This window comes from Cnephaeus nilssonii (assembly GCF_951640355.1).
Source record: "Cnephaeus nilssonii genome assembly, chromosome: 6".
Taxonomy (NCBI): domain Eukaryota; kingdom Metazoa; phylum Chordata; class Mammalia; order Chiroptera; family Vespertilionidae; genus Cnephaeus; species Cnephaeus nilssonii.
The window spans coordinates 73,865,037-73,892,908 of record NC_137077.1 but is presented as its reverse complement, the minus strand read 5'-3'; the positions used below and the strand labels follow the sequence as shown (position 1 = coordinate 73,892,908).

General features: G+C 40.4%; 1 protein-coding gene across 1 annotated transcript in view; it reads right to left on the bottom strand.

Annotated features, from left to right (window-relative positions):
• The window catches only part of PTPRQ (protein tyrosine phosphatase receptor type Q), a gene marked incomplete at both ends in the record, with an annotated part of 254,195 nt that extends 228,862 nt beyond the window's left edge, over positions 1-25,333 (bottom strand). Inside the window, one exon of the mRNA XM_079775461.1 lies at positions 25,286-25,333. Coding sequence (XP_079631587.1) covers positions 25,286-25,333 — 48 coding nt within the window. The remainder of the gene's footprint in view (positions 1-25,285) is intronic.
• Positions 25,334-27,872: the final 2,539 nt, after the last annotated feature.

The following is a 27,872-nucleotide window of genomic DNA, read 5'->3' as shown; positions in this document are numbered from 1 at the left end:
CGGACATCCCTCTCACAATTCAGGACTGCTGGCTCCCAACTGTTTGCCTGCCTGCCTTCCTGATTGCCCCTAACCACTTCTGCCTGCCAGCCTGATCACCCCCTAACCACTCTGCTGCCAGACTGGTTGATGCTTAACTGCTCCCCTGCCAGCCTGTTTGCCCCCAACTTCCCTCCTCTGCCAGCCTGGTCACCCCTAACTGCCCTCTCCTGCAGGGTTGATCACCTCCAACTGCCCTACCTTGCAAGCCTGGTCCCTCTCAACTGCCCTCCCTTGCAGGGCTGGTCCCTCACAACTGCCCTCCCTTGCAGGCCGGGTGCCTCCCAACTGCCCTCTCCTGCTGGCCATCTTGTAGTGGCCATCTTGTGTCCACATGGGGGCAGGATCTTTGACCACATGGGGGCAGCTATATTGTGTGTTGCAGTGATGATCAATCTGTATATTACTCTTTTATTAGATAGGATAGAGGCCTGGTACAGGGGTGGGGGCCAGCTGGTTTGCCCTTAAGGGTGTCACAGATAAGGGTGGAGATTCCCTTGGGGTGTGGGGCGGCCTGAGCGAGGGGCCTGTGGTGGTTTGCAGGCCAGCCACGCCCCCTGGCAACCCAAGCGGAGGCCCTGGTATCTGGAATTTATTTTCCTTCTACAATTGAAATTTTGTAGCCTGGAGTGGAGCCAAGCCTGGGGCTCTGGCAGCCATTTCTGTGGCAGTTAATTCACTTTCTACAATTGAAACTTTGTAGCCTTAAGCGGGTGAGCCGGGCCAGGGTGTGCGGAAAGCTTTGCTTCCCCTGTTGCCGCCGACAACCCTGGCCTGCTCTCTCAAGCTCCATTCTGCCGCCATTTGTTTGAATTTGTTTACCTTCTACTATTGAAACTTTGTAGCTTGAGTGGAGGTTTAGGCCTGCAACGGCTATGGAAAGGTTGGCTTCCTCTGTTACCTGGGAAACCTTGCTCTCTGTGGCTGTAGCCATCTTGGATTGGGGTTAATTTGCATACTCGCCCTGATTGGCTGGTGGGCATGGCTTGGCTGGTGGGCGTGGCTTATGTAGCGGAGTGATGGTTAATTTGCATATTACCATTTTATTAGAGAGGATTACTTAGTCCCTCTGTGGTTTGGTTTCCTCATCCCTAAAATGAGAAGGAGACTAGCATCTACTTTGCAGGGTCATTGTGATGATTAAATGAGAGGCTGCATCCTATCTAATAAAAGAGAAACACGCAAAATGACTGTACCTCTGATATACCCACAAGCCACGCCCACCAGCCAATCAGGAGTGAGTATGCAAATTAACCCAACAAATATGGAGGCAGCCACAGAGCTGGAGAGAGCAGGAGGCTTGGGTTGCCCCCAGCGATGGAGGAAGACAAGCTTTCCACCTTCCCTGGCCTGCCCTGGCCTCCGCTCAAGGCTACAAAGTTTCAATTATAGAAGATAAATAAATCCCAACAAAAATGGCATCAGCCATGGAGCTGATGCCAGCTGGAGGCTTGGGTTGCCCCTGGCGATGGAGAAGCCAGGCTTTCCATCCGCCTAGGCAGGCCCTGGCCTCCACTCAAGGCTACAAAGTTTCAACTATAGAAGATAAATAAATCCCAGATACCAGCCTGGCCGGTTTGGCTCAGTGGATAGAGTGTTGACCTGCGGACTGAAAGGTCCCGGGTTCGATTCCGGTCAAGGGCATGTACCTTGGTTGCGGGCACATCCCCAGTAGGAGGTGTGCAGGAGGCAGCTGATCGATGTTTCTCTCTCTTCGATGTTTCTATCTCTCTATCTCTCTCCCTTCCTCTCTGTAAAAAATCAATAAAATATATTAAAAAAAAAAAAAATCCCAGATACCAGAGCCTCCACTTGGGTCGCCAGGGGGCGTGGTTGGCCTGCAAACCACAACAGGCCCCTCACCCAGGTCGCCCCACGCCCCAATGGAACCTCCACCCTGATCCAGGACACCCTTCAGGGAAAACCAGTCAGTCCCCACCCGTTCACCAGGCCTCTATACTATCTAATAAAAGAGTAATATGCAAATTGACCATCACTCCAACACACAAGATGGCTGCCCCCACCCATGTGGACACAAGATGGCCGCCACAAGATGGCCAGCAGGGGATGGCAGTTGGGAGGGACCAGGCCTGCAAGGGAGGGCAGTTGGGGGTGATCAAGCCTACAGGAGAGGGCAGTTAGGGGTGACCAGGCTGGCAGAGGAGGGAAGTTGGGGGCAACCGGGCCTGCAGGGAAGGGCAGTTGGGGGGACCCAGGCCTGCAGGGGAGAGCAGTTGGGGGGGACCAGGCCTGCAGGGGAAAGCAGTTAGGGGTGACCAGGCCTGCAGGGAAGGGCAGTTAGGGGCAATCAGGCTGGCAGGAAAGCAGTTACGCATCAATCAGGCTGGCAGGGGAGTGGTTAGGGGGTGATCAGGCTGGCAGGCAGAAGCAGTTAGGGGCAATCAGGAAGGCAGGCAGGCGAGCAGTTGGGAGCCAGCAGTCCTAGATTGTGAGAGGGATTTCTGACTGCCCGTTTAGGCTGAATCCTATCGGGATTGGGCTTAAACGGGCAGTCAGACATCCCTTGAGGGGTCCCAGATTGGAAAGCGTTCAGGCTGGGCTGAGGGACACCCCCCTCCCCCACCCCGTGCATGAATTTCGTGCACTAGGTCTCTAGTTTATAGATAAAGTGCTTAGAGCTGTGCAGGCACATGCTTAGGCTGGTGAAAGCATGTGGTGTGTGTGAGGAGATGGGACAAGGCATGGAAAGGCCCCTTCTGTGACTGGACACTGTCTGTGAGAGGCTTCGCATACCAGGCCACAGATGTCCGACAGTATCCTGCAGGCACAGGGATTTGAGCAGACATTTCATTTCATTTTTAGGAACACAGCTCTGGCACCTGCCTGGAGGAAATTTTACACTCTCCCTGACCTCTAGTAAATAGCTTTATTTGACCTCAGCCTCCCACTGTGCTATTTAGAGCTGATTTGAAATTTCACACAAATTCTTTTCACATTATTTTTCCTCAAGTCAATTTTAATCTCAGTTCTATCTGTGGATTATTGGGATACCATCCCAATAATCCACAGATAGATTTGTCTTTCCCCCAAGTAGGTATCTTCTTCTAAAATACCTATTCTGCAGAAAGTCCTTTTTTCCTCCACAGAATAATTAGATGGCCTTTTCAGTTCTACTGGTGACATATGGTTTCAGGCAATGGAACTTGTTCTAAGTCACTGTTAAATATTTGATAATGAGATTCTGCTACCTCGCATAGAACCAGTACTGTGGAAAAGGATTTAGGCACATACCTATAATTAGCATTCCAGAGCATTAAAATCTGTGCAATATCCATCAACTTATTCAGCTGGAACATATAAATTTCTTGCCTCTTCTACTCTTGGGGTTATGAGAAAATATTCAATAAACTAAACATTAAAAAATTTTCCATATGGTATACTACTGGGTTTCAAGGCACTTTTATAGATGTTTTTTTCTTTTCCAGTTATATTATCATAACTTCTCTCTTTTGGTCCATAACTAATTTTTTTTGTAGATTTCCTCTTTAAATTCCTTCCAGTTCTCTTCAGTTACAAAGCTCCTACAGTAAATATGGCTAGGATGACATCCCACAAGTATCCAATCTATCTGAATCTGTGGGCAATGATCTGCTAAAGCTCCTAATGTGCCTTGAACAGGAATTAATGATCTGGGATTAGAAATGAGTGACCAGTGTAGTCATGGAAAAAATTTATTTCCATGTTCCTGGGTGCCAACGACATTTTCTAAGGAGAGACGCAGCTTTAAATAGGCGTAGTCTAGTTTAAGTTCTAAAGATATATAGAGCCTGGCCAGTGTGGCTCAGTGGTTGAGCATTGACCCATGAACCAGGATTCCTGATCAGGGCATATGCCCGAGTTATGAGGGTCTACAGGAGGCAGCCAATCAATGCTTCTCTCTCATCATTGATGTTACTATTCCTGTCCCCCTCTCCCATCCTCTGGCTGAAGTCAATTTAAGAAAACATTTTAAACAAAAAAATAAAATAAAATAAAATAAAATAAAATAAAATAAAATAAAATAAAATAAAATAAAATAAAATAAAAGGTATATAAAGTCAGTGACATTCCCTCCAGTGGGAAAATGTGGGATTTTCCATCAATTTCAGTTGCCCAGGGAAATGGAGCCAATGGCCTTATTGAGTGACACATTAAACCTGAGGGCTCACCAAGGCTAGAAATGTGTAGAATAGGACAAAGTTCTTCCTTCTCTTCAAAATTCTATCCTGAACCTCTGCAAGCTCAAGCTGGATAAGATTTCACTTTAAAAAAAGAAAGGTATTGACATAACCTGGGGATTTGTGATGGATCTCCACCACTATTACTGTGACCTCTATCCTTACCCATTTTACTTCAAAGGCTCTTTCAGAAGAATGGCTAGCACTGAGGGCTGTGTGAGGTCTTTTCAATATGAGAGAAAATGAACTAGGCCAAATTCAAAGGCTATTATTACAGACAAGGTAGAATTAGGTCTCAGGGATACCCAACTATCTTAAAATTTATTCTTCTATACCAAGAGGTAAAAAGAAAACACAAAGTATCCTATAGCTCTCGTTACCTCAAGAAAACTGGGAATAGTTCATTCCTCCAACAAGGAGGGACTGCCTGAAAAGCTAGAACAGCTTTTCTTCCCATCAAGGACGGCCACAGCTCCTCGATGCCACACTCCACTCCTACTGAAAAATACAACCCACCACAACAAATACTCTCATAGTGCTTGCTTCATGTCTGAGCCCTTAAATTATATTAACTTCATAAATTAGATATGATTCTTATCTTTCTCATTTTAGAGAGGAGGACACTGAGGACCAAAAAGTTTGAATGACTTCCCCAAGGGTGTAAACTGGTAATTGTGGAGCTGGATTTCTAACCCAGGCAATCCAGTTCCAAGTCTGTGCTGGTAAGACTGCCTTTTCCCAAAGGGCACATTTATGTTTCAAGGTGCATAATAATAAGTGGAAATCAAGCATTGCTAGTTATTTTCAGAATAATAGATGAGAGAGAGAGAGAGAGAGAGAGAGAGAGAGAGAGAGAGAAAATACCCTCTATGCTTGATTGCCTCAAATTGTATAGAAGAGAGTAAAATAGGACATAGTAAATTATAGTTTATCAACTAATATTGGTTGAATGAATGCATGGAAAGCATTAATTCTACCTATGTACCTTGGAATAGGTTAATATTTATTTTATCTTCTTGAAACAAGTACAAATGATGAACGATAAATAATCTGATGATTATGAAGCTTAAGAACTGAATAAATAGGCCAATAGGATTATAAGAAACTAGAGGCCCAGTGCATGATTGAATCATGCATGTGTAGGTTTCCCTACACGCTTTCGCTTTCGATCGTGGGGGAGCTGGGTGCCTGTCCACTGGTGCATCAGGCCTTTCGGAAGCCTCCGGCTCAGCGGAGGCTTCTGAAAGGCCTAGTGCCGGAGCAGACAGGCACCCAGCTCCCCCGCTTTTGATGGTCCGCGGCGGGACGTGAGCTCGCTGCCCCAGAGGCCCCTTCTGTTCCAGAGCACAGCCATGGTGCAGACGCTGGCCCAATCGGCTACCTTGGCCACCCCGAGTCCTGCCCCCTGCGCCTCCCGCTGGCCCAATCATGGGCATAGCGGAGTGATGGTAATTTACATATTACCATTTTATTAGGTAGGATAGTAGAATGCTCAAAAGAACTAGCGATAATTCACCAGAAGGAAAGAAACCAGGAGCACATAACAGCTGTTTCCAAACTTTTGATGATCTTTCATGTGAATCTGGGAGTAGATTTGCTCTGTGATGCCCTGGAGAACAGATGTGACCCCACAATACAGGACAATTATAGTCATGAATTACAAAATGATCAGGCACTATACTGGGAATTGCATATCGGGTTGGCAAGAAGATATCTGTCCTACCTTCAAACACCAACATTCTATTATTATTCCTAAAATTTATAGATGTTAATCCATGTTTCAGCTTCCATGTCAGATAGCAGTTTTACAAATAATGCTCAAATTAAACAAAATCAAGAACTGTGCTTATGCCTGAAGCGACAGAGCTGAAAACTTTTTGAAATAAGTCACTATCTAGAAAAGGTGGCAAAAATTTTGTATTTTAGATGGAAGGTTGTTTAAAATATGCTAAGTTCCTTAGAATCAAAGAAGAATATGACTTTAGAGCTAGGAGCCCATTTTAAAATGTATTCAATGACCTAAATTTTTTAGAATGAAAACTTAGGCAGTGAGACAATATGGAAACACTCTATCCTCATACTTCTAATAAAGGTAGATCTAAGACTAGAGTTCATTTCCCATCTATGCATTTAATTTTAGTACTTCCATTCTGCCAATAAATCCTAGGCATGAAATAATTGCTTTCAACAATATCACTTTCTTAGTATTCTTTATCATAACTTTTCTATGATAATTAACTTTAGGTAGGTTTCCTCAGAAATTTAAGGAAGTCATTCATGAATTTATTTTTAGTCTTTAGAGGATAAAACAGAAAGGTTCGATGTTGGTTGAGTGTAGACACTGCTGGTACATAATTTTTTGAACCAATTCATTTTTCCACCAGGCTGCCCTTACAGATAGCCAAAAGGCCTGTGAGGTCCCATAATCTTCCCTTCCTCAGAGTCACCACTATCCACCCAAATTACTCACGTCAAAACCCTAAGTTTCTCCCATCCTTTATTTACCACAAGCACTCCAGCATCAAAGCCTGGACCACCTACTTCCATAATATGAAATGTACCTGTCCTTCCCCAACTTGTCCACAATAATCTTTTGTCTACACTCTACAACCTCTTACACTGTTTCCTTGCCCTTTTACATATCATTCTTTGCACACAGCCACAGGTAAATGTTTGTAACATAGGTCACACTGTCACTCTCCTGCATAAGCTCTCAATGGCTTCCCATCACCTCAGAAGTAACACAAAAGCATGTACGAGGTGACCTGACCTCTGAATACCGCTCCAATGTCATTTCCCAACACCTTTCTCCCTATCCATTAGACACCACACCTTCTGGCCCTGTTGTTTTTATATATACCAAACTTCTTCCTGTTTTACATCCTTTGTGCTAGCTGTGTGTACCTGAAGTACCCTTCCTCCATCTAATTCCACTCGGGCTCCTCCTTTACATATCCATTCAAATGTAACTCCTTCTAGTACAGCCTGTTTACAATAGAACCCTCCATCCCTCTTCAATTACTCTCCATTACAAAACTTTGCATTTTCCTCTCCCAATGTTTATCATAATATAAATATGTATAAATATTATTTCAATCATATATCTTCTTTTTAACTGTCTTTCCTTAATAGATTTTTCAATGATTACTAATTGAGTAAAATAGACTTATTTAAGAAAGGACATAAAAATTATTGTTGGTTTGATCCTAAACCTTTTATATACTGTCAATATTTACTTCCAGTGTGCTACTATATACCTTTGTTGATAATAATTGTAAACACTTACATAGCTATGTGTCAGGCACTGTTCTAAGGCCTTACATTTACTACATCAGCTATTCTTAGGAAATCCCATTATTTTTCCCTGTTTTATAAGTATAGAAATTGAGGCATTTACAGGTTGAGTAAATGCCTCAATTTCTATACTTGCCCAGGGTTATTCAAAGAGTTGAACCCAGATTCAAGGCTAGATAGTATGGCATTAGGACCAGGTTCTTAATCATAAACAATCGTAAACAACGTTGCCTTATACAAGCAGGGAACATTGTCAGGATAAAGGGAATAAAAATTACTCTAGTTCCTGAGGCTACCATTAGACAAAGCACACTGACAATCTACTTAAAACCTATTACAGAGGGGTCTATAGGGAATAATTTATAGCACCCCAAGATCAGCAAATATCTGCTAAGGATGTAATGATCAACATAATTTGATGAACAAGAATAGATCCAGAGACAAATGGCTGGGGGGGGGGGGGGGAGGGCGGGGAGGGAAGGGCGGGTTAGAAAGCCGCCAAAGGACTTGTATGAATGCATATTAGCATAACCAATGGACACAGACACTGGGGCGGTGGGGGCTTGCCTGGGGTGGGAATGGCTGGGGGGCAGGGGGGTCAAGCGGGGAAAAAGGAGACATATGTAAAATTTTAGACAATAAATAAATCTTAAAAAGAGCTTAAAGAACAAAACAAAGCAATAATCAAGGTCTTCTATAGATCAGGCTTTGTGTGTATGTATCAGGCTTTACTTTAAGTATAGTAGCATACCCTAAATAAAGCTACCTGCCTCCATGTGCAATAAAAATAAATAAATAAATAAATAAGATAAGAAGTATTTGGTTCTCACTTAGAGTTTGTTGAATAGTTACCAGCTCACTCAAATTCCCATTCATCACTGTTGCCATTCCAATGTCATAAGTCATTCCAGGGATTAAGTTATCAATCTTGAATCTAGTAGCATCCCTTACAAAAAGAGTCATGACTTCTTTTGTATCTGGTATGGGTTTGATTTCAATGTAGACCTCATGGCCATCTTGTGGGGATTCCCACTGAAGAATTATACTATCCTCCCCCACATCGTCAGGTTTAGCATAAACTTTCTGTGGTGGATTTATACCTTAGAGAAACAGAGAAATAGATACACATATCTTAGTTTATTGTTAGCAGCACTCATTCTATTGAGTAAAACTATCTCAGTTCAATATCAATTAGTATTTAAAGTAATTTAAACAAATCCTTTGTCACCATTACCTTGAAAAATAACTCACTTTTGGAGAAAAATGTATTTGTTATTACTATGTAAGATTTACTAATTATGATTAAGTTCAAACATTACACATCAAGGGAAAATAGACAGCATTTTGCAAATTTTTCAGATTTTAAAGTTTTATTGAAATTATTCTGTCTTTTATCAAATATACATAGGAACCTACTATGTACGAGGCATTCTCCTAGCATGTAGAGCACATCAATAAAAAATAATCAAGATCACTGCCTTATAGAGTTCATATTCTAATGAGTGAAAATGGTCAATAACAATCCTATCTAATAAAGAAGGAATATGCTAATTGACCCCCACGCCGTCGCAAAGATGGTGGCACCCACAGCCAATAAGGAGGGAATATGCTAATTGACTGCCACACCCTCAGAGATGGCAGAACCCACAGCCACAAGATCGACGTGCCCAGTCCCCTCAGCCCTGCCGGGGCGGCAGGCATGCAGCAAGGTCGGGCCTACTGCCAGGCAGGCCCAGCTGCTCCGCGCACCTGCCTCCGGAGTCCCCCAGTCGCATCAGCCCCCCAACCACCCAGGGTCAGCCCACGGCACAGGCAAGCCTCGGATGGCAGCTGCCCAGCTGCCCAGGGCCACCCGAGGCTCAGGTAACCAGGGCCAGCCAAGGCTTGCGCTGCTGCAGTGGCAGCAGCAGCAGAGGTGTGATGGGACGTCACCTTCCCCTGAATGCCGGGTCGCCTCCTGCCCCTGAGGGCTCCCGGACTGTGAGAGGGGGTAGGCCGGGCTGAGGGACACCTGCTCCAGTGAATGAATTTTATATATAAACTAGAGGCCTGGTGCACGAAATTCTTGCACGGGGGAGGGGGGAATGTCCCTCAGCCCAGTCTGCAAACTCTTGGAATCCAGAACCCCTCAAGGGATGTCCAACTGCCAGGGATTGGGCCTAAACCAGCAGTTGGACATTCCTATCACAATCCGGGACCACTGGCTCCTAACCACTTGCCTGCCTGCTTGCCTGCCTGATCACCCCTAACTACTCGCCTGCCTTCCTGATCTCCCCTAACTGCTCTGTCTGCCTGCCTGATCACCCTAACCACTTGCCTGCCTGCCTGATCACCCCTAACCACTTGCCTGCCTGCCTGATTGTCCCTAACCACTTGTCTGCCTGCCTGATTGCCCCTAACCATTCGTCTGCTGCCTGCTCAGTGAGCATTATAGCAACTGGTCGTTCCAGTATTTCTGCTGTAACAGTCGCTTAGCCTTTTATTATATAGGATATATAAATTTATATATATGTATATGTGTATATATACATACACACACACACACACACACACACACACACACACACACACACATATACATATATATACTGAGTGGCCAGATTATTATGATCTCTGAATGCATAATAATCTGGCCACTCAGTATATATATATTAGAGGCCCAGTGCATGAATTCATGCATGGGTGGGGTCTGACCAGCCTGACCAGGGGGAAGGGACATGGGTGGTTGGCCAGCCTGCCTGCTGGTCGAACTCCTGGTTGAGGGGACAATTTGCATATTAGCCTTTTATTATATAGGATATACACTGAGTGGCCAGATTATTATGCGTTCAGAGATCATAATAATCTGGCCACTCAGTATACACACACACACACACACACACACACACACGCACACACACACTAATAAAAGGTTAATATGCTAATTAGACTGGATAGACCAGACATCTTCCAGGCGTCCTTCCGGACAAAGCCATGGTGGCGGGGGCCGAGGCAGATGTGGTTAGGGGAGATCAGGCAGGCAGGCAGAGTGGTTAGGGGCGATCAGGCAGGCAGGCAGGTGTGCGATTAGTAGCCAGCAGTCCTGGATTTTGAGAGGGATGTCCGACTGCCGGTTTAGGCCCGATCCCAATCTCAGGGGATCGGGCCTAAACCAGCAGTCAGACATTCCCCGAGGGGTCCTGGATTGGAGAGGGTGCAGGCCCAGCTGAGGGGACCGCCCCCCCCCATGAACGAATTTTGTGCACCGGGCCTCTAGTGTGTGTGTGTGTGTGTGTGTGTGTGTGTGTGTGTGTGTGTGTGTGTATATAATGTATACATTATATAGTACATTAGATATAAGTGCTAAATAAAAAAAGAAAAGTAAACCCCAGTTAGGGAGATCAGGAGTGTGGTGATTATGGAAAGAAACTGATATTACATAGAGAATTCAAGGCAGGTGTCTTTGAAAAGATGAGATTTTTTAGCAAAACACTCGAAGGAGTTAGATACACAGATTTCTGGAAGAAGAGAATTCCAGGCAGAAAGAAACAGCTAATGTAAAAGCCCCATGATAGGAGTTTACCAGGCATCTTCCAACACAGAAAGAACGCCGAAGGGAATGAAGGGAAGAGTGAAAGGATGAGGCCAGGGGTCCACAGGGAGCCAGGCCCTGCAAGGCTTCACAGACTTTCACTTTGAATAAAACAGGTAGCAACTACAGGGTTAAATGCAGAGGCATAACCTTTCCTAAATTTTCAAGAATCACTTGGCTGTTTATATCAATAACAGACTATGGAGAGAGCCAACAGTAGACACAGGGGAGCAAGGCCAGGCATCTATGTGAGAGAGTGGTGGCCTGGTTGACCATAGCCTTAAGTGGGGACAAGTGGTGGGATTCTGGGTTTCTTTAACGAGATAACCGCTCTGGCTGGTTTGGCTCAGTGGATGGAGAGTCAGCCTGAGGACTGAAGGGTCCCAGGTTTGATTCCAGTCAAGGACACTTGTCCAGGTTGCGGGCTCAATCCCCAGTGTGGGGAGGGCAGGAGACAGTGATCAGTGATTCTGTCTCATCATTGATGTTTCTCTCTCTCTCTACCTCTCCCTTCCTCTCTGAAATCAATAAAAAATATGTCTGTTTTTTTAAAGAGAGAGAACCAGCAGGATTTCCTGACAGATTGGGTGTAGGTTGTGAAAGAAATGCAAGGGTTAACAACGCCTTCAAGGTTTTGACCTAAACAATTGGATGAATGAAATGGCTGTGAATCTATGTGGAAAGGGCTATGGGTAAAGCAGATTTGGGTAGGAACATCTGCAGTTCAGCTTTGGATGTTTAGATGTTTCTTAGATTGCTAAATGAGATATATTGAGTAGGCAGTTAGATATTTAATTCTAAAGTTCAGGAGAATGGTTTGAGCAAGAGATATAAATTTAGGCATATTAACATGTAGATGGTTTTTAGAACTTAGGGACTAGTATTTTTCATAAAGATAGCTGCAACTTTAAATTATATTACCTTTCTAATTTCTGAAAGGTATGACACATTTAGAAATAAAGAGAAAATCATTGTGTTTATAATTCATTTAGAACATAATCGGAGAAAATTTCCTTGATACTCTATTGCAGTGGTCGGCAAACTCATTAGTCAACAGAGCGGCAAACCGCAGCGAGCCGCAGTTTGCTGACCACTGCTCTATTGCAATAACCAAAGAAAATACTTAGACTTATCTCCTTACACAATATATTTGAATATCAAGCCTGTGATTTTTACTACTATATAACACTCTGGAATTTGTAATGCCTTCCTTTTAGCCTTAATTCTTTGTCCTGTGTTATATGCTTCCCCTGAACTTTTAATAGTTCCCGAGCACAATAATAAATCATTAGCTCATTATGATAAAGATGATTATAGAATTTTAAATTGTTCAGTAGTTTTACTTTAAATAATCTTTAAAGAATTTATTATGATTTTCATAATTATTTTATTTGAAGAAACTATAATTTGATTTTTAATCTGTTCTGAAGTTTACTACTTTCTTATCAACATAATTAAACACCCTTTTGAATTTTTCAGTAAAGTATCATTCTCAGCCAGACCCAGTCTGTTCATCCCATACTTTAATTCCACAAAATTATAGTTGGACTGACTTGGTGTTGAAACTGATCATTTATGTAAAATTATCAGAAAGTAGCAGCACGATCCAATTAGAAAAACTGTTCACAGGACTCCGGGGGGCGGGAGGAGGGGCGGTGAAACAACTTCAGATCTTTGTTCTTATGTACTTGCAAAGCTTATAGCTATTGTAAACATTTACTCCTGAGATGAAATCTACTGAATACTACACACAGGCAGAGATTGAGGGAACATCTACTTGGTAAGTCTGTGGCAGCCCTGTAGACACAGAATTCTCTGTGCATGCCTGTGCATTTTCATGGGAGAAGGTCCATTCTTTTTTCACGTTCTCAAAAGGCTCCATGCCCCAAAGAAGTTAAATTTTACTGAATAAAAAGATACCCCTTTTTATGTATCAAGGCTCTTCATGTTATGTGTCTAGTTTACTTACATTTTCTAAACTCTCTCTACATGACCCTCTGTACTCCAGCCATGGCAATCTACTTTCAGTGTCCGGTGTTCAAATGTTGGTCTCTTCAAAAAGCCTTCTCTGGCCAGGTCGCGGTGGCTCAATGATTCTCTCTCATCGTTGATGTTACTATCTCTCTCTCCCTCTCCCTTCCTCTCTCTGAAATTAATTTAAAATAATTTTTTTAAAAGCATTCTCTGGCTTTCCCAGGTATGGCTAGACAGATGCCTCTTCTTTGGCCCTCTCTGTGTATGTACATCTATTTGGTCTACTTGCAACGTTCTTCTGCCTCCTCACCCCACCTGCTGCACTCCTTCTGCTCCTTTATGACTCAGAGCACCACTCCTACACAGGGAGCTTCTGTAACCATCCCTGCTCCCCAAGTCTGGGCTAACTGATCCCTCTCTGCGCTTCCACAGTATCCAGAGCATTCCCCTATAATAGCAATTATAACTCAGCATTATCACTTTTTAAAAATGTATTAGTCTTGCTCCATTAGTGGAAGGCAGAGACCAGGTCTAATTCATGTTTGCATCTCTAGTATCTATTGCAGTTCCAGATACTAAAAAATAATTTGTTGAGTAAATAATAAATGAAAATAAAAGAATATGGCCTTGAACATCAGGGGAGTAAAAAAGCACTAGGTTACTAAATCTTGGACATGTACTGCTGTGTCAGCTGACAGTTTATATACATAGAAAATGACCCAAAATTAAGCATGCAGGCCCAGCCAGTGTGGCTCAGTGGTTGAGCATTGACTTACGGACCAAGAGGTCACTGATTACTGGTCAGGCACATGCCTGGGTTGCAGTTTCGATCCCCAGTGTGGTGCGTGCAGGAGGCAGATGATCAATGATTTTCTCTCATCATTAATGTTTCTATCTCTCACTCCCTCTCCGAAATCAATAAAAAAATATTTTTTAAAAAACAAATAAATAAATATGCAGATTCACATGCACCTTTCTCCCCTCCCTCTATTAAATAAATTGGTACGTACCACAGGAGGTTTTAATATGACTTCAGAATTAATGTATCAATGAGAAATCCTCCAAGTCTGCCTGTCAGTTAAAAATGAAACTATCTTCTTAAAGTGTAAGGAACTCAGCTAAGCATTTATCAAATGAAGGATGCTTTGTCTGAGCTCAGAGAAGAAAAACATCCATTGGAAAAATTCTCTTGGTTAGGATTTCCAACACTGAATACATGTATGTTAAGCACTTGCAATTTCATAAACATTAAATAATATATTTTCATATTATTATTATTTTCAAAGACTACCAAGTATTTCCACAAGTCTGAGAAGGCTAATTCATCTATGGCTGTGAACATGTAGGTTTTCCACCTCAGCTCTAATATGTTTAAATTTTAACTGGTGAAATTTCAAAGAACTTTGCACGGAGGCATGTTAAATACACACATGCATGAACAATACACACATTACACACAAAGGGATAGGTGTTTAGCTATGCAGTTTCATACAATAGTGTTTTATCTTTAAAAAAAGAGTGACTTATACTTAAGGAGGTCAATAGAATGCTTAAATAAGATAAATTATTATGTTCTAGACAAGGATTCAAAAAACTGTCAGGTGGAGGCGAGTAGAGATTAGAAATGCATTGGCCCAAAGTCCTGGGATGAAACTGCCCCCTAGCGGTGGAGTAATCACACTGAGTAAGAAAATGAATGAAGTAAAACTGATTAAATGTGCAGACCTTCATATTTGTTGGATCTAGTATTATTAAAGAGAACTGGGTGAACTATATTTTATGATCATTTATTTTCTGGCCACAGCTGTGATAAGGAAGATGTCTTCTAGGAACTCTGGTTGAAACAATGCTGATGTTTAAATTTAAATTAATTTAGTTACTTAGAATCCATGCTTAAAATTGTGATCCAGCATTCAAACGAATATTCAACTGTAAGTATTTCTACCTATAAAGGATCAACACAATTAAATTTCATCAAAATTATATTCCAATATATTCAGTTTATGTATGTTTTATTAAAAGGCAAAATATGCCCACACTTACCTGTAATGGCTGAAATAGGTTGCTCAAAGCAGCTTAAAGTTCCTCGTTCTGCTACACTGAATAGATATATCAGATAATGGTGGAAAGATCTGAGACCTCTAATTGCTGTTGATATGTTGAGTTTTTCAACAAATACCTCTTCTGATTTATTATTTTGAACATCCAAAGTAGTTACAAGGTAATGGTGAAAAGACTCAGGATCTGGAGGATCCCAATGTAAAAATATTTCTGTTGGGGTCACATGAGTAACTGTGACATTTTGGACTGATAATGGGCCTAGGAGATAAAAATACACGCTATTAGTTATATGGGTTGCCAGAATAACCTCTCACTTCTCAATACTTCTATAATACTTTAGTTTAAAGAGAAAGGAAAAACTAGGTTTGAGTCCTGGCTCTTACACTTTCTGGCTCCACTCCCTGAGTAACTTGCTAGCTTTGAACCTCACTTCTCTTGACTATAAAATGGGAATTATAGTAGTAGCTGCCTCATAAAATTATTGTGAAGATTAAATGAGATAAGGTATGTAAAGCACTTGGCACAGTGTTTGACACACATTATTGTTCAGTCATTATTTTTAATGCAACCACCACTGAAAAGACACTCACGGCATTCAGTGATCTCATTTTATATGTCTTTTCCCTCTTCTGTCTTGTCAAACTAGAGTGCAGGGACTTGATATTATTCACTCTTTAGTCCCATCATCACCGGAACTCAGGTTCTCATCCTCTTACAGAAACATTTCCCCATCACAAACCATTTCATCCAGTGCCAATGATTTTCCTAGTTAATCCCTACAGATTAATGTTCTTAAAACAGCACCTTACACATATCAGTCATAAACCCATATCCGTTCTCTGCCCTCCCAACATACACATTCTTCTTGATTCTTTCTTTAGAAGCAATATCTCAAGAGTTAAAATTAAACCATCTGGTTTCCTGTTTGGATCTACTAAGCAAGTTATGTTACTCTAGTCAATTTACTTAACCTTTCAGAAGCTCAGTTTTCTCATTTCTACATAGCTACTCCCTGAGTTGAGGTAAGGACTGATAAAATAATGCATTAAGAGTGCTTTGTGGGAGGTAAAGTGAGTCTTAAAATACTATAGACTTAACTGATAACCATCGCTTCTAAGGTCAAGTCTAACCATCTGAGTCAGAGACCTCTAGCACTCCCAAGTCTTTTACCGCCTACCTCTCAAACTGATTTGACCCTCATGCTCAGGGAAATCTTCTCCAGTCTGCGTTACTCTTCTCCTACAAACTCTTATCTCCATAAATTTGCTCATATGTTTTTTCCCCTCAAGTTTGAGCCCAAGCCTCTCCTTTCCACAAGTCTGCCACTATCAACCACCCTCTGAATTCTAAAAAGCACTTATTAAATATGCACCACTGAGTGGGAATTTAAGTTAGGTTTTGCTATATATAGCATTTCCTTTTATTTCTCACAATTTGTCTCCATTGTAATCCTCTCACAGTCTAGACACACATGTTTATTTTTTTGCTATTAGCATATATCAAAAATCCATTTCCACAGAAATTTATTGAGTATCTACTATGGACTGGACTCCAGTCTAGCTGGTGCCATAAGATATAGTTCCTCGTAGATTAATATTTTAACAGGAAAGCCAAACATATAAACATATTAATTACAATTTAAAATTGGTAAAGTTGCAGGTGTACCTAAAGTGTTAAGAGAAAATACCAGATCTTCAGGAAATATTTACAAATGATGACATTAAATACTTGAAGAATTATAACTTCAGATATCTTGTAACTTACGTGTTTCGACAGTGAATACTGGACTTAGCGTGGTTTTTGCCTCCCATTCATTTATTGCAAAGAGTAAAAATCTGTATACATGGCCAGGAGACAGATGGGTAATTGCTTTTTCTGTAGTATTTGGGGGTATGCTCTCAAAATATTGTTCTGCATAATCTAAATAATATTTTATAATAATTTTATATCCTAATTTTAGCCATTTATTCAAATTATTCCAACCATTCAAATTATCCCAACTAAATACAACTTCAGTTGTTCCAACATCCTTTATATAGATCAAAAGATTTTCCTTCAGAGAAGGTGCTGAAAGAAATATAAAAAAGAAACATTTTAATTACAAATTATAATTCTATTTTAAAAATTAATAAAATGGTGAGATGCATAAATATAATATTAATAATTACATTCATATTTGCAAATAAATGGCAATGGAACATAACAGAAAAATCTTGCAAAAAAATAGTTTGATCCAGTTGCATTTTGTTGTAAAATGTAGCAATCTGTTTCATTCTTGGGTAGCAGTGGGAAAGAAAAGATTTCATTTTTCTTAAGGCCAAAAGGTGATCCATCTGTCCATGTGAGATGACCTTCTTTCTGTAATAAGATGTACAAATGAAGCCAATTTAAAGAAGTATCATATCTTCAAATAAGTATACTTAAAGATAATTATTAGTTACACTTGTAATATAAAATCTTCTAAGATTGTTAAGTCATAAACCGGTTTAATATATATTTATGCAGATTTCCTTTATTATGAAGATTCTGAGCTGGGGACAGAGTTCACTTTCATTCACTCCTTAGCCATATGTATTCAGACAAATTGCTGAATCTCACACTAAGCCTCTATTTTCTCATATGTAAAATGGGTATAATAATAGAATCTACACATTAAGTTGTTGTGAGGATTAAAGAGGCAGTGCATGCGAAGGGCTCAACACAATGTTGGGCAGAGACCCATTATTCGTTAGTTGTTAGTTATTTTATTTAAAGTCATAAAATAAATCATATGCATCAGGAGTGGTTTATGATACCTTTCTGCTAAGGGATATCACTGATGGATATCACCAACCTCAATTTTCACAAGCAATGAATGTACCTCTAGCTATTCCTGTGGCTACCCTCATTGAAAGGGGTAGTAGGAAAAGTACAAGGTTTGACAGAGATGCACCTGTATTCTAACCAATATTTCTGTCACTATCTATTCTTGGACAACTGCCAACCTCTTAGAAACTAAACTTTTCCACCTGCACAATGGAGATAGTCATAACTACTTTGCATGGATGTCAACAGGTTTAGAGAATGTGTAAACAAAACACCAGGCACATAATAGGTCCTCATAACATAAACATCATTCTTAGAGATAATGAACTCTGTGGAAACAGAGACTATGTCTATATTGTGATTATGATGGCATCCCAGCATCAAGTACAGCTCCAGGCTAGTTGCCCAGATAGGATTAAAGAGAACTACTCCCCCAGACATTCTAAAGACTTATTTTTTTTTAAGTATATTCCAATTCCACCTAACAGAATGGAGGAATATTGTCTCCTCGTGGAGTCTGCTTTATTGCATACATGGTGCTGCAGTTTTGGAAACTTTACAGAGGCTTGAGGGGAATATGTTCCAGTGGTTAAGGCATGAGTACTGGTCAGACAGACACAGGCTGAAGCCTGGCATGGCCATTTATTACCTATGTGACCGAGAAGCTTTCTGAGCTCCACTTTCCTCATCTATTCAGTGAGAACAATGATAGTGCCTACCTCATAGGGATGTTGTGAGAACTGAATGAGGGTTACCTATTTAACCCTCACAAAGTAGATTAGAGAGACTAGTACCCTGTCATTCCCCAAGTTCCTGCTGAGTATCAGACCCCAGTGAAGCTAGGAATTGCAATGATGAATAAGACAGTCATCCCTGGAAGCTCAGTAACAAACTCACCCTTACTCAGCATGTGTGAAAGAGATGATTAGTTTCTCATACTTTCAGGGACTATAGCCCAGCAGGTGGCTTTGATGTCAACCTCAAGAGGCCAGCTTAATGGAGAGGTCACAGAGGACAGTGGTTAAGAGCAAACTCTGATGCGTGTCCGTGTGGACAAGTTAACCTACCTGTTCCCCAATTTCCCTACATGTCATACAAGTAAAACACATCAAATGGTGCCTAGCAATACAGATTAGGATATTTCATGGAGAACAGATTTATGTTTGAGTAACAAGATATAAAATTAAATAAATCATCAGGAAAAAAACACACAAACTAGACAGAAATCATTGTTTTAGGTCTTGGTATTTCCAACAAATGAAATTTCACAAGATATCCCATCGTGTTAATAATGCCAGAGAAAAACCCTGGCCAGTTTGGCTCAGTGGATAGAGCGTCAGCCTGCAGACTGAAGGGTCCCACATTCGATTCCAGGCAAGGGTACATGCCTGGGTTGTGGGCTCGATCCCCAGTGGGGGGCATGCGGGAGGCAGCTGATCAATGATTCTCTCATCATTGATGTTTATATCTCTCTCTCCTTCTCCCTTCCACTCAGAAATCAATAAAAATATATTTGAAAAAGAATATTCTACTCCTAAGTAAAAAACAACAAAATTTAATAAAAAAGGATGTTGGAGAAAAATGTCACACCATCTTTTTCACCAGTATTGAAAAAATCTTCAGATATTTTTGTATCTTTTTTAGTAAAATTAAAGCTCATAAACCAGGATATGTGGAGTGAAATAAATAAAATGGAGAAGACTTTCAATGTTTTTTAATTCATATTACTGTATTGCTCACCAAGGTAAGAAATAGAGGATTGTGGGTGGAGGTGAAAGAGGTTATGGAAAAACAAATTTTAATTTAATTTAATAACAAAAAAAGAAGTAAAAGAAGCAGGTTTGGTGGGAAGGAGATGACAAGTCAGTCTGGGCAATGTTGATGTGTCTGTAGATAATTTCAAAAGGCATAATCAGAAGAAAATTCAATGTCTGGAGCTCATAAGAAGAAAGTAGACTAGATAAATGTTTGAGAATCATTGGTTTAAGTATAAATTAGGTAAAGAAATGGATGAGGTCATTCATATGAATTTAGAGGGGTCTGGGGAAGACCAAAATTAAAGCAAAATTAGGTAAAGAATAGATGCCTACAAAAGAGACTGAAGGAGGTGGGGGAGGGATGAATATGCAGAGTACAGAGGATCTTTAGGGCAGTGAAAATACTTTGCATGACATCAAAATGATGGATACATGTAATTACTTATTTGTCCAAATCTATAGAAAGTACACCACCAAGAATAAACCACATGTAAACTATGAACTTTGTGTGATAATGATGGGTCCATGTAGGTGATTCATTTGTAAAAAATGTATCACTCTGGAGTTGATAATGGGGAGGCTATGCATATGTGGAGACAGTGGGGAGCATGGGTAATCTCTATACCTCCCCCTCAATTTTGCTGTGAAACTGTAACTGCTCTAAAACAGAGAAACAGAGACAGAGATATTGAAAAAAAGAGAAAGTGTCTAACTTATAATAAATACTCAATAAATATTGATTGAATAAAGGAATCTGATCTGATAAAAGAGTAATATGCAAATTGACCATCACTCCAACACACAAGATGGCCACTCCCATGTGGTCAAAGATGGCTGCCCCATGTGGACACAAGATGGTCAGCAGGGGAGGGCAGTTGTGGGCAATCAGGCCAGCAGGGGAGGGCAATTAGGGGTGACCAGGCCAGCAGGGGAGGGCAGTTGGGAGGGAACAGGCCTGCAGGGGAGGGCAGTTGGGGGCGACCTGGCCTGCAGGGGAGGACAGTTAGGGGCGACCAGGCTGGAAGGGGAGGGAAGTTAGGGGTGACCAGGCCAGCAGGGGAGGGCAGTAGGGACAATCGGGCCAGCATGGGAGCAGTTAGGTGTCGATCAGGCTGTCAGGGGAGTGGTTAGGGGGTGATCAGGCTGGCAGGCAGAAGCAGTTAGGGGCAATCAGGCAGGCAGGCAGGCGAGCAGTTGGGAGCCAACAGTCCTGGATTGTGAGAGGGATGTCCGACTGCCCGTTTAGGCCCGATCCCCGGTGGGATCGGGCCTAAACGGGCAGTCGGACATCCCTTGAGGGGTCCCAGATTAGAGAGGGTTCAGGCTGGGCTGAGGGACACACACCCCTTGCACGAATTTCGTGCACTGGGCCTCTAGTAAATGAATAAAAGAACATGGGGCAAAGAGTTCTGTTCATCATGATATTTGCACATTTTTATATTTACTGACCTTCAAGTCATTAAGACCAGTCCATAATATTATTTGGTTCTTTAACCTGAGATGCGAAAATATAAATTTTTTTTCCTCTTCATTTTTTATATCCACAAGGTGTGCAGAATTTAAGGATAATTTACAATGTTGCTGGGCTATAGTCCATGGTTTACTCTCTTTGATAATTCTGTAACAGCTATTTTTTAATGCTACCCATCCTTGTGAACATGAACCTACCAAAAGAAAAATGCTTTATTAAAGATGAATTTAGTAATATAACATTTCAAACTTATATTTTTTAAAATCTGAAGAATTGAATTGTGAAAGCTTCACAGTATTCATAGTGCACTTGCCCTATATTTCTCCCAAACCAATAAAAGTGCTAAAGCTGTTATTCAAGTAGAAAATGAATTACTACCAATTAAAATAGTTTTTCAGTAGCTGTAAAAGTTAATTTTGCATAATTACTATCCAATTATAACTTAATTAAAACAAAACCACAGTGTTTTTACCTTTTTCTAAGTTACTTTAGGTTGATTTCCTACCCCTTACTCTGAACACTGGTAAAAAACTAAGGCTATTTCACGTTCCTTTTTATTTTTGAGAACCAGGCATAATGCTTGCTAAGAATTCTGTTCTCTGCCACTTCAAATGGGTTCACCTTCCAGAAAAAACTGAAATGGCTGCTTAGAGTTTTTCTCCAAGAATGCATGCCATAGAAAGACTGAGGAAATGTCGGCCTGCTCAGAGTACGTATTGTACTTTGATAATTGTTGATGCTTCATCAGTGCCTCAACCCACGATATTAGGGGGATGTGAGAAGCATCATTTGAAGAAACTGCGGTCTTCATTTTTCAGAGGGCAAGTAGGATGGGGAGAGGGAATGCTTTAATTACTTCACTGTCTTTTTCTTACTATTCAAGTGTTCTTCCTCTTAACTTGTAAACATGCACGGTGGTTTATGTGCATGTTTAATAGAGAGAGTATTAAAATGGGACTCTCAGTCCATCACAGTGAGGGTATTGCTCTCATTAGCTACTTACGACTTGTCTTCTCTTATGTCGTTTCCCACCATGTGGGGGAAGGGAGTGGAACCAGGAAGGTACAAAAAAATTGAACACATTCCCTTTCCCCTTGCAATATGCTAAACTGTGATTGCAGTCTATCAGAGATGAGTAATAGAGAAGTTTAAGTCAGATTTTAATGAACCTTTAAAGACCTGAAAATGTGCCTGCTCATTGATATTGTAAACTCATCTAAAAACAAAACTATGGAATTTGTATGAACCATTACTAAGGTGAGAGAGAGAGAGAGAGAGAGAGAGAGAGAGAGAGAGAGAGAGCCCACTTGATTCAGTTTAAAAGAAGTGGTAGTAGGAAAATAAAGTTGGTTCTTACCTTTACACTGCTAAATCCAGCTTGTTCACTATATCAGTTAAATACCGAATGATATAATTAGGAAAGGGGGACTATGCTAATTCACTTACAAGTAGCTCATAGTGGTTAATACTAGCCTGGATCTCTTTTTTAAAGAACAATATAACTGCCAAGTTATCTACAAAATATATAATAAATATATTGTTTAATAATGAACCAAATATCTACACACCTGTTTCAACTTGAACATCCAGTCTCTGAAGTATATGTACAAAATCCAAATGCAACTGTTTAAATTCAAAAGTAAAAGCATATAAGGTGGCAGGTTTCAAATGATCCCACTCATAAGCTATGACATTATTTTGCATAATTTGTGAAGAATTATTAAGAGATATTGACACTGAAATGTCCTTGGAAGATATCATACTCCAGTTAAAAGAAACACTCGTACTTGTTGCTATTGTTTTAATATTTTTAGTTGAGATTCCACCTAAAAAATCAGAAAGGATAATTAGTATGTTTTCAAATAAAACTGAATGAAACACAAAGACTATTGAATTACAAAAGATCAACCATGGTGGAAAATACCTAATTATAAAATATTTTCTAGATTATATGGGAGTTCCTTGTACCCTCTTTAGGATGAATGAATTAGGTTACAAACCTACATTATTTTTTTAGAATAATCTGCATTACATGTAACATTTCCATTATACTTACCTATATATCTCACACATTAAATGTCAAAATGAAAAATTTTATTCTTACCTTATTTTATTATTTCTTTCAATATTGAAATTTACATTATATTTAAAGAACAGAATATTACTCTCATGATGTGATTTTCAACTGCCATTACATACCTGTTAATCAGTGTAAAATTCAAATTATCTGGTATTTTCCCTTTTATAATTATATAACAAAGCTGAACAACATATACATATTACTTACGCATTTGAAATGACTTTTCACTTAAAATTTGTCCATATTTTATGGACTGTATAATGATGTGGTAGTCTTCATTTTCTTCTATTGTTATAATTGATTTTGGAGGTTTCTGTGGATCTGCAGGAATGCTTTTGACATTCTGTAAATAATGAGATACATCTGCTTATGAAATATTTTCTAACTATGTCAAATACATTAAAAGTTTGCGGAAAAAGGAGGCATATGTAAAACTTTAGACAATAAAAAATAATTTAAAAAGTAAAAAGAAAAAAAGAAAGAAAAAAAAGTTTGACTTTTTTATATCTCCTTCATAAAAAACAGTTTTTCCAATATAGAATATTTATTTTTACATGTTACTTTTAATATAACTACTCTGCGTATAATATACAAATTCTAAAAAGGAAAATACATAATCATTTATATGAAAAAGTTAAATATTATTTTGACTACTTATTGAAGATACTTCATAAAATGCTAACATTTTATGTATTAATAAAATAAAAGTTAGAAATCAAAATAACTATTAAGTTCCTACTTCTGATGAGGTTTTTAGTTATAACACATCTACATTATGCTTACTTTTCATCAGAGCCAAAAAAAAAAAATGATGCCTTACTTTTTGAGCCAAATTATTAATAAGTTGGTATTTTAAAAAATAAAACTCAGGACTTCCTCCCTCAGGAAATTCTTCCCAGTCAACAAAAATTGTTGTTGTTTGTTTACTTATTGGTATATAATGAAAACTTTTTGAGATCTGAAATAGGAAAGGAAAGGAATGGTGAAAAATAATAGAAATGCATTCTTGGTTAATATTTTATAAGCAATTTTACTAAAATGAAACCTAAAATATGCCAAATTATAATTGAAAACTATTTTAGCAATATTGATTTCTACACATAAGTTAAATAATATTCACTGGATACTCTATTTGTAAACATAATTTTGAGAACAACTTAAGAAAGGCAAGTAAAATGTGAACAAGGAAATACTATGTTCCCAGGCTCAAGAGAGTTGGGAGAAACTCAAAGTCACAGGAAAAACACAGTATAACCCCTGGCATGTCAACTGTGTACCTTGATGGTAATGGCTACAAAATTAAATTACTTCACAGGCATTCTTGATAATACATTCACAATGAAAATAAGTTTTGAGTACAAAACATTTGACTCTGAGTCATTTTAGACCCTTGGTTCATTTATAGGTAAAGAAAATGTTGCTAATTGAGACAAAAATGTTAGACCACATGATGAGAGACCTTTTATGTTCCCTAGATCACAAAAATAAATAAATAAATAGTTTATCTCTCAGGAGAACAATATATTTTATATTTATCAAAAATCCAGCTGAAACCGGTTTGGCTCAATGGATAGAGCGTCGGTCTGCGGACTGAAAGGTCCCAGGTTCGATTCCGGTCAAGGGCATATACATTGGCTGTGGGCACATCCCTGGTAGGGGGTGTGCAGGAGGCAGCTGGTCGATGATTCTCTCTCATCGATGTTTCTAGCTCTCTATCCCTCTCCCTTCCTCTCTGTAAAAAATCAATAAAATATATTTTAAAAAAATCCAACCCAAACAACCTTAAGATGAATCACCATACCTTGTCTTTTGTTCTTATCTTTCTCCCCACTGATAATCCCCAATACAATTTGTAAGCAGTGAAGACAGATGCCATCTATATGCACAAATTTGTGTGGCTCCTAGCAAAGAAACTTTCCTTAGGTTATAAACCTAATATTTGGTGTTATTTCTCTTCAATATGCCCCTTATGTTCCAAAGTGAATAGACTCAATGCAATAGCATCCTACCAATCAACTAATTTTTCTGAAAAGGGCACATTCAAAAATGTCTTACCTTAACAATATATTGTATCCAAAGCAGTAAAATGATTGATTTCTCCATCTGGAAAACAAAGCATATTTAGTTCAATTAAACATGTACATATTGAGATTAAATACTAAACTATTGGACATTCTTTATGTGGTGTGTGTGTGTGTGTGTGTGTGTGTGTGTGTGTATCACTTTAATGGCATGACTTTTAATGACATGACTATTCATCCAACTGAACGTTAAGGCATTGGTAAGTAGGTGCTACATGATATTCTCCACCTCATAAAGTTGGAAACATAAGTGCTTTCCCACAAATACCAAAATAATTTGCTTCTAGAAGCTGCTGTGATGAAATATAAAGGTGTTAAAAATAAAATGAGTTATTAGGCAATTACACAAAATTACATAGTAGTGTGTGAAACTTAACCTTAATTGATGGCAATGTAGAACACCTACACACTGCTACTTCGTTGGAAGTAATTCCTCACATTTTATAGCCATGAAAAAAAATTTCAATATGCTATTGATGAAACTGTAACTTCAAAGGGAAAAAACATTCAAAACCCGTTTCGATTCCTTTTATTTTTTTAAATGTATGCATCTGAAAAGCTTGTGTAACTTTTCATAGAAACTTAAGAGTCCCTCAGGACCTAAGAACGTTTTACATTCAATTTAAGATATAAAGGAAAAAAAAATACAATCTGTATTTAAAATATATACTTCTAAAACTGAAAAAAAAAAGTCATTTTAATAGTAAACAGGTACCAGGATCAATTTCAAGGCTCTCTCTCAAGCCCACTCTAAAGCAGGTTTCTGCCTACAAAATCCTCTTTATTGCTATTAAGCAAGTGTTCCCCTCAGATACAATGCACCCAGTTAAAAAGAAATACCTAACCATTCAATCCACAAAACTGCAGGGCTGTAACCTTGTATTATTCTTCTCAGCACAAGTGCTCTATTCCCCACCCCACTCCCGCCCCAAATCTCAGCTTTAACGTGGAGTGTCCAAGTCTGTGCGCTGTAAGATCAAAGTGGCAAGAAAGGCCGCTCCCGCTCTGCCTGTTCAAGTCCCAAAGTCCCCGTTCAAATTCAGGTTTGAGTCACAGGATTTGCTCCTGGAGCGGAGAAAGGGTAGAGAGCGCGCAGTTTTAGAAAGAGCCCAAAGGAGCCACTTGTAACCGCAGAGAGAGGAGGAGGATAGAGGCAAGAACTGGGGGTTGAGAATGGTTAGACTGGCGGGATGAGGAGGAGAGAGCCCCGACCTGCCAGTCCGAGCGCCGGGAGGGCACAGCGGAGGAGCCTGCGGGTGCCGGGCGCGCGGCCGCACCTCCCGCGCTTTGCAAGTTTCGGGCTCGGAATGCAGCGCGCGGTGGCGGGTCCCTGGACGCAGAGGCGGCGCGGGGCGTGGCCGCCAGGACGCGCGGGGGGCGGCGGCCTCAGCCCACCTGGCGGCCTCCCTGCGCGCTCCCTCGTCCCTGCAGCTCTCTGAGCCCTCGCTCCGCTCCGCGCTCTTCCAGCCGAGTTTTCTTCCCGCCAGCGGTGCCCTCTCCCACGGTTGGGTTAATGAAGTGAAGGTCTCCATGGCAACCGTAAGCAGTGGGAAGGAAGAGACGTGGGAGGCGAGTCGCAAAACATTGATGTGTGGAGGAGAATTCTACTACACGTGGAAAGGGGAGGAAAGGGGAGGGCGATGAGTGGGAAACAGTGGCTTCTCATGAGAACCAAAAGGAAGTCGAGTGGCTGTGAATAGCCCTGGTTGGGCAGATTTAAGCTGTTTCCTGCAGCATTTGACAGTCTTGATTGACCTTTTCTCCCTCCTGAGGTCTTCTCAGCCTCCCTGACATTACCCTCATCTGGTTCTTCCATCCATCTTCTTAGTCCACAGCCTCCTCTGATGTTTCCAGCTAAAATATTGACTTGACACGTGGTACCTTCCTTGAGTCTGGGTTATTTTATTCACTTTTGTAATTTCAGTCCTATTCAAGAGTCCCCGTCACTTCGTCTTGGATCTCATTTCTTTCCAGGGCTTAGGAGCTGTATTTATAGCTCCGCACTGGCCATCTCCCACAGGCAATTCAAAACCATCTTTCCATAACTAAATGTATGCTCTTTCCTCTCCTTGCCCTTCTGAGCAGAGAGTCAGCCAACCAGCCAAACAAACCAGTTCTACACAAAGCCCACCTATCCCCCCAAATTTATTTGATTCTAGTTCTAAAACATCTCTTAGGGTGATTACTTCCACTCTATTTTCACAGTCATGCCCTTACTTGAAAACTTTAATTATCTGTCTCTCTCCAAAAAGTATAAGCCATTTTTAAGAGTTGGAACCTCAGGTTAGATCCTGTTGTTCCATTTACCAGCTGAGCATCTATCTAAAAAGTTTACTGTTGTCAAGAGTAAAGTCTTAGAGTGCTTAATCCTATATAATAAAGAGGTAATATGCAAATTGACCATCACTCCAACACAAGATGGCTGCCCCCATGTGGTCAAAATGGTCACCCCCATGTGGACACAAGATAGCTGCCACAAGATGGCCAGCAGGGGAGGGCAGTTGTGGGCAATCAGGCCAGCAGGGGAGGGCAGTTAGGGGTGACCAGAACTGCAGGGGAGG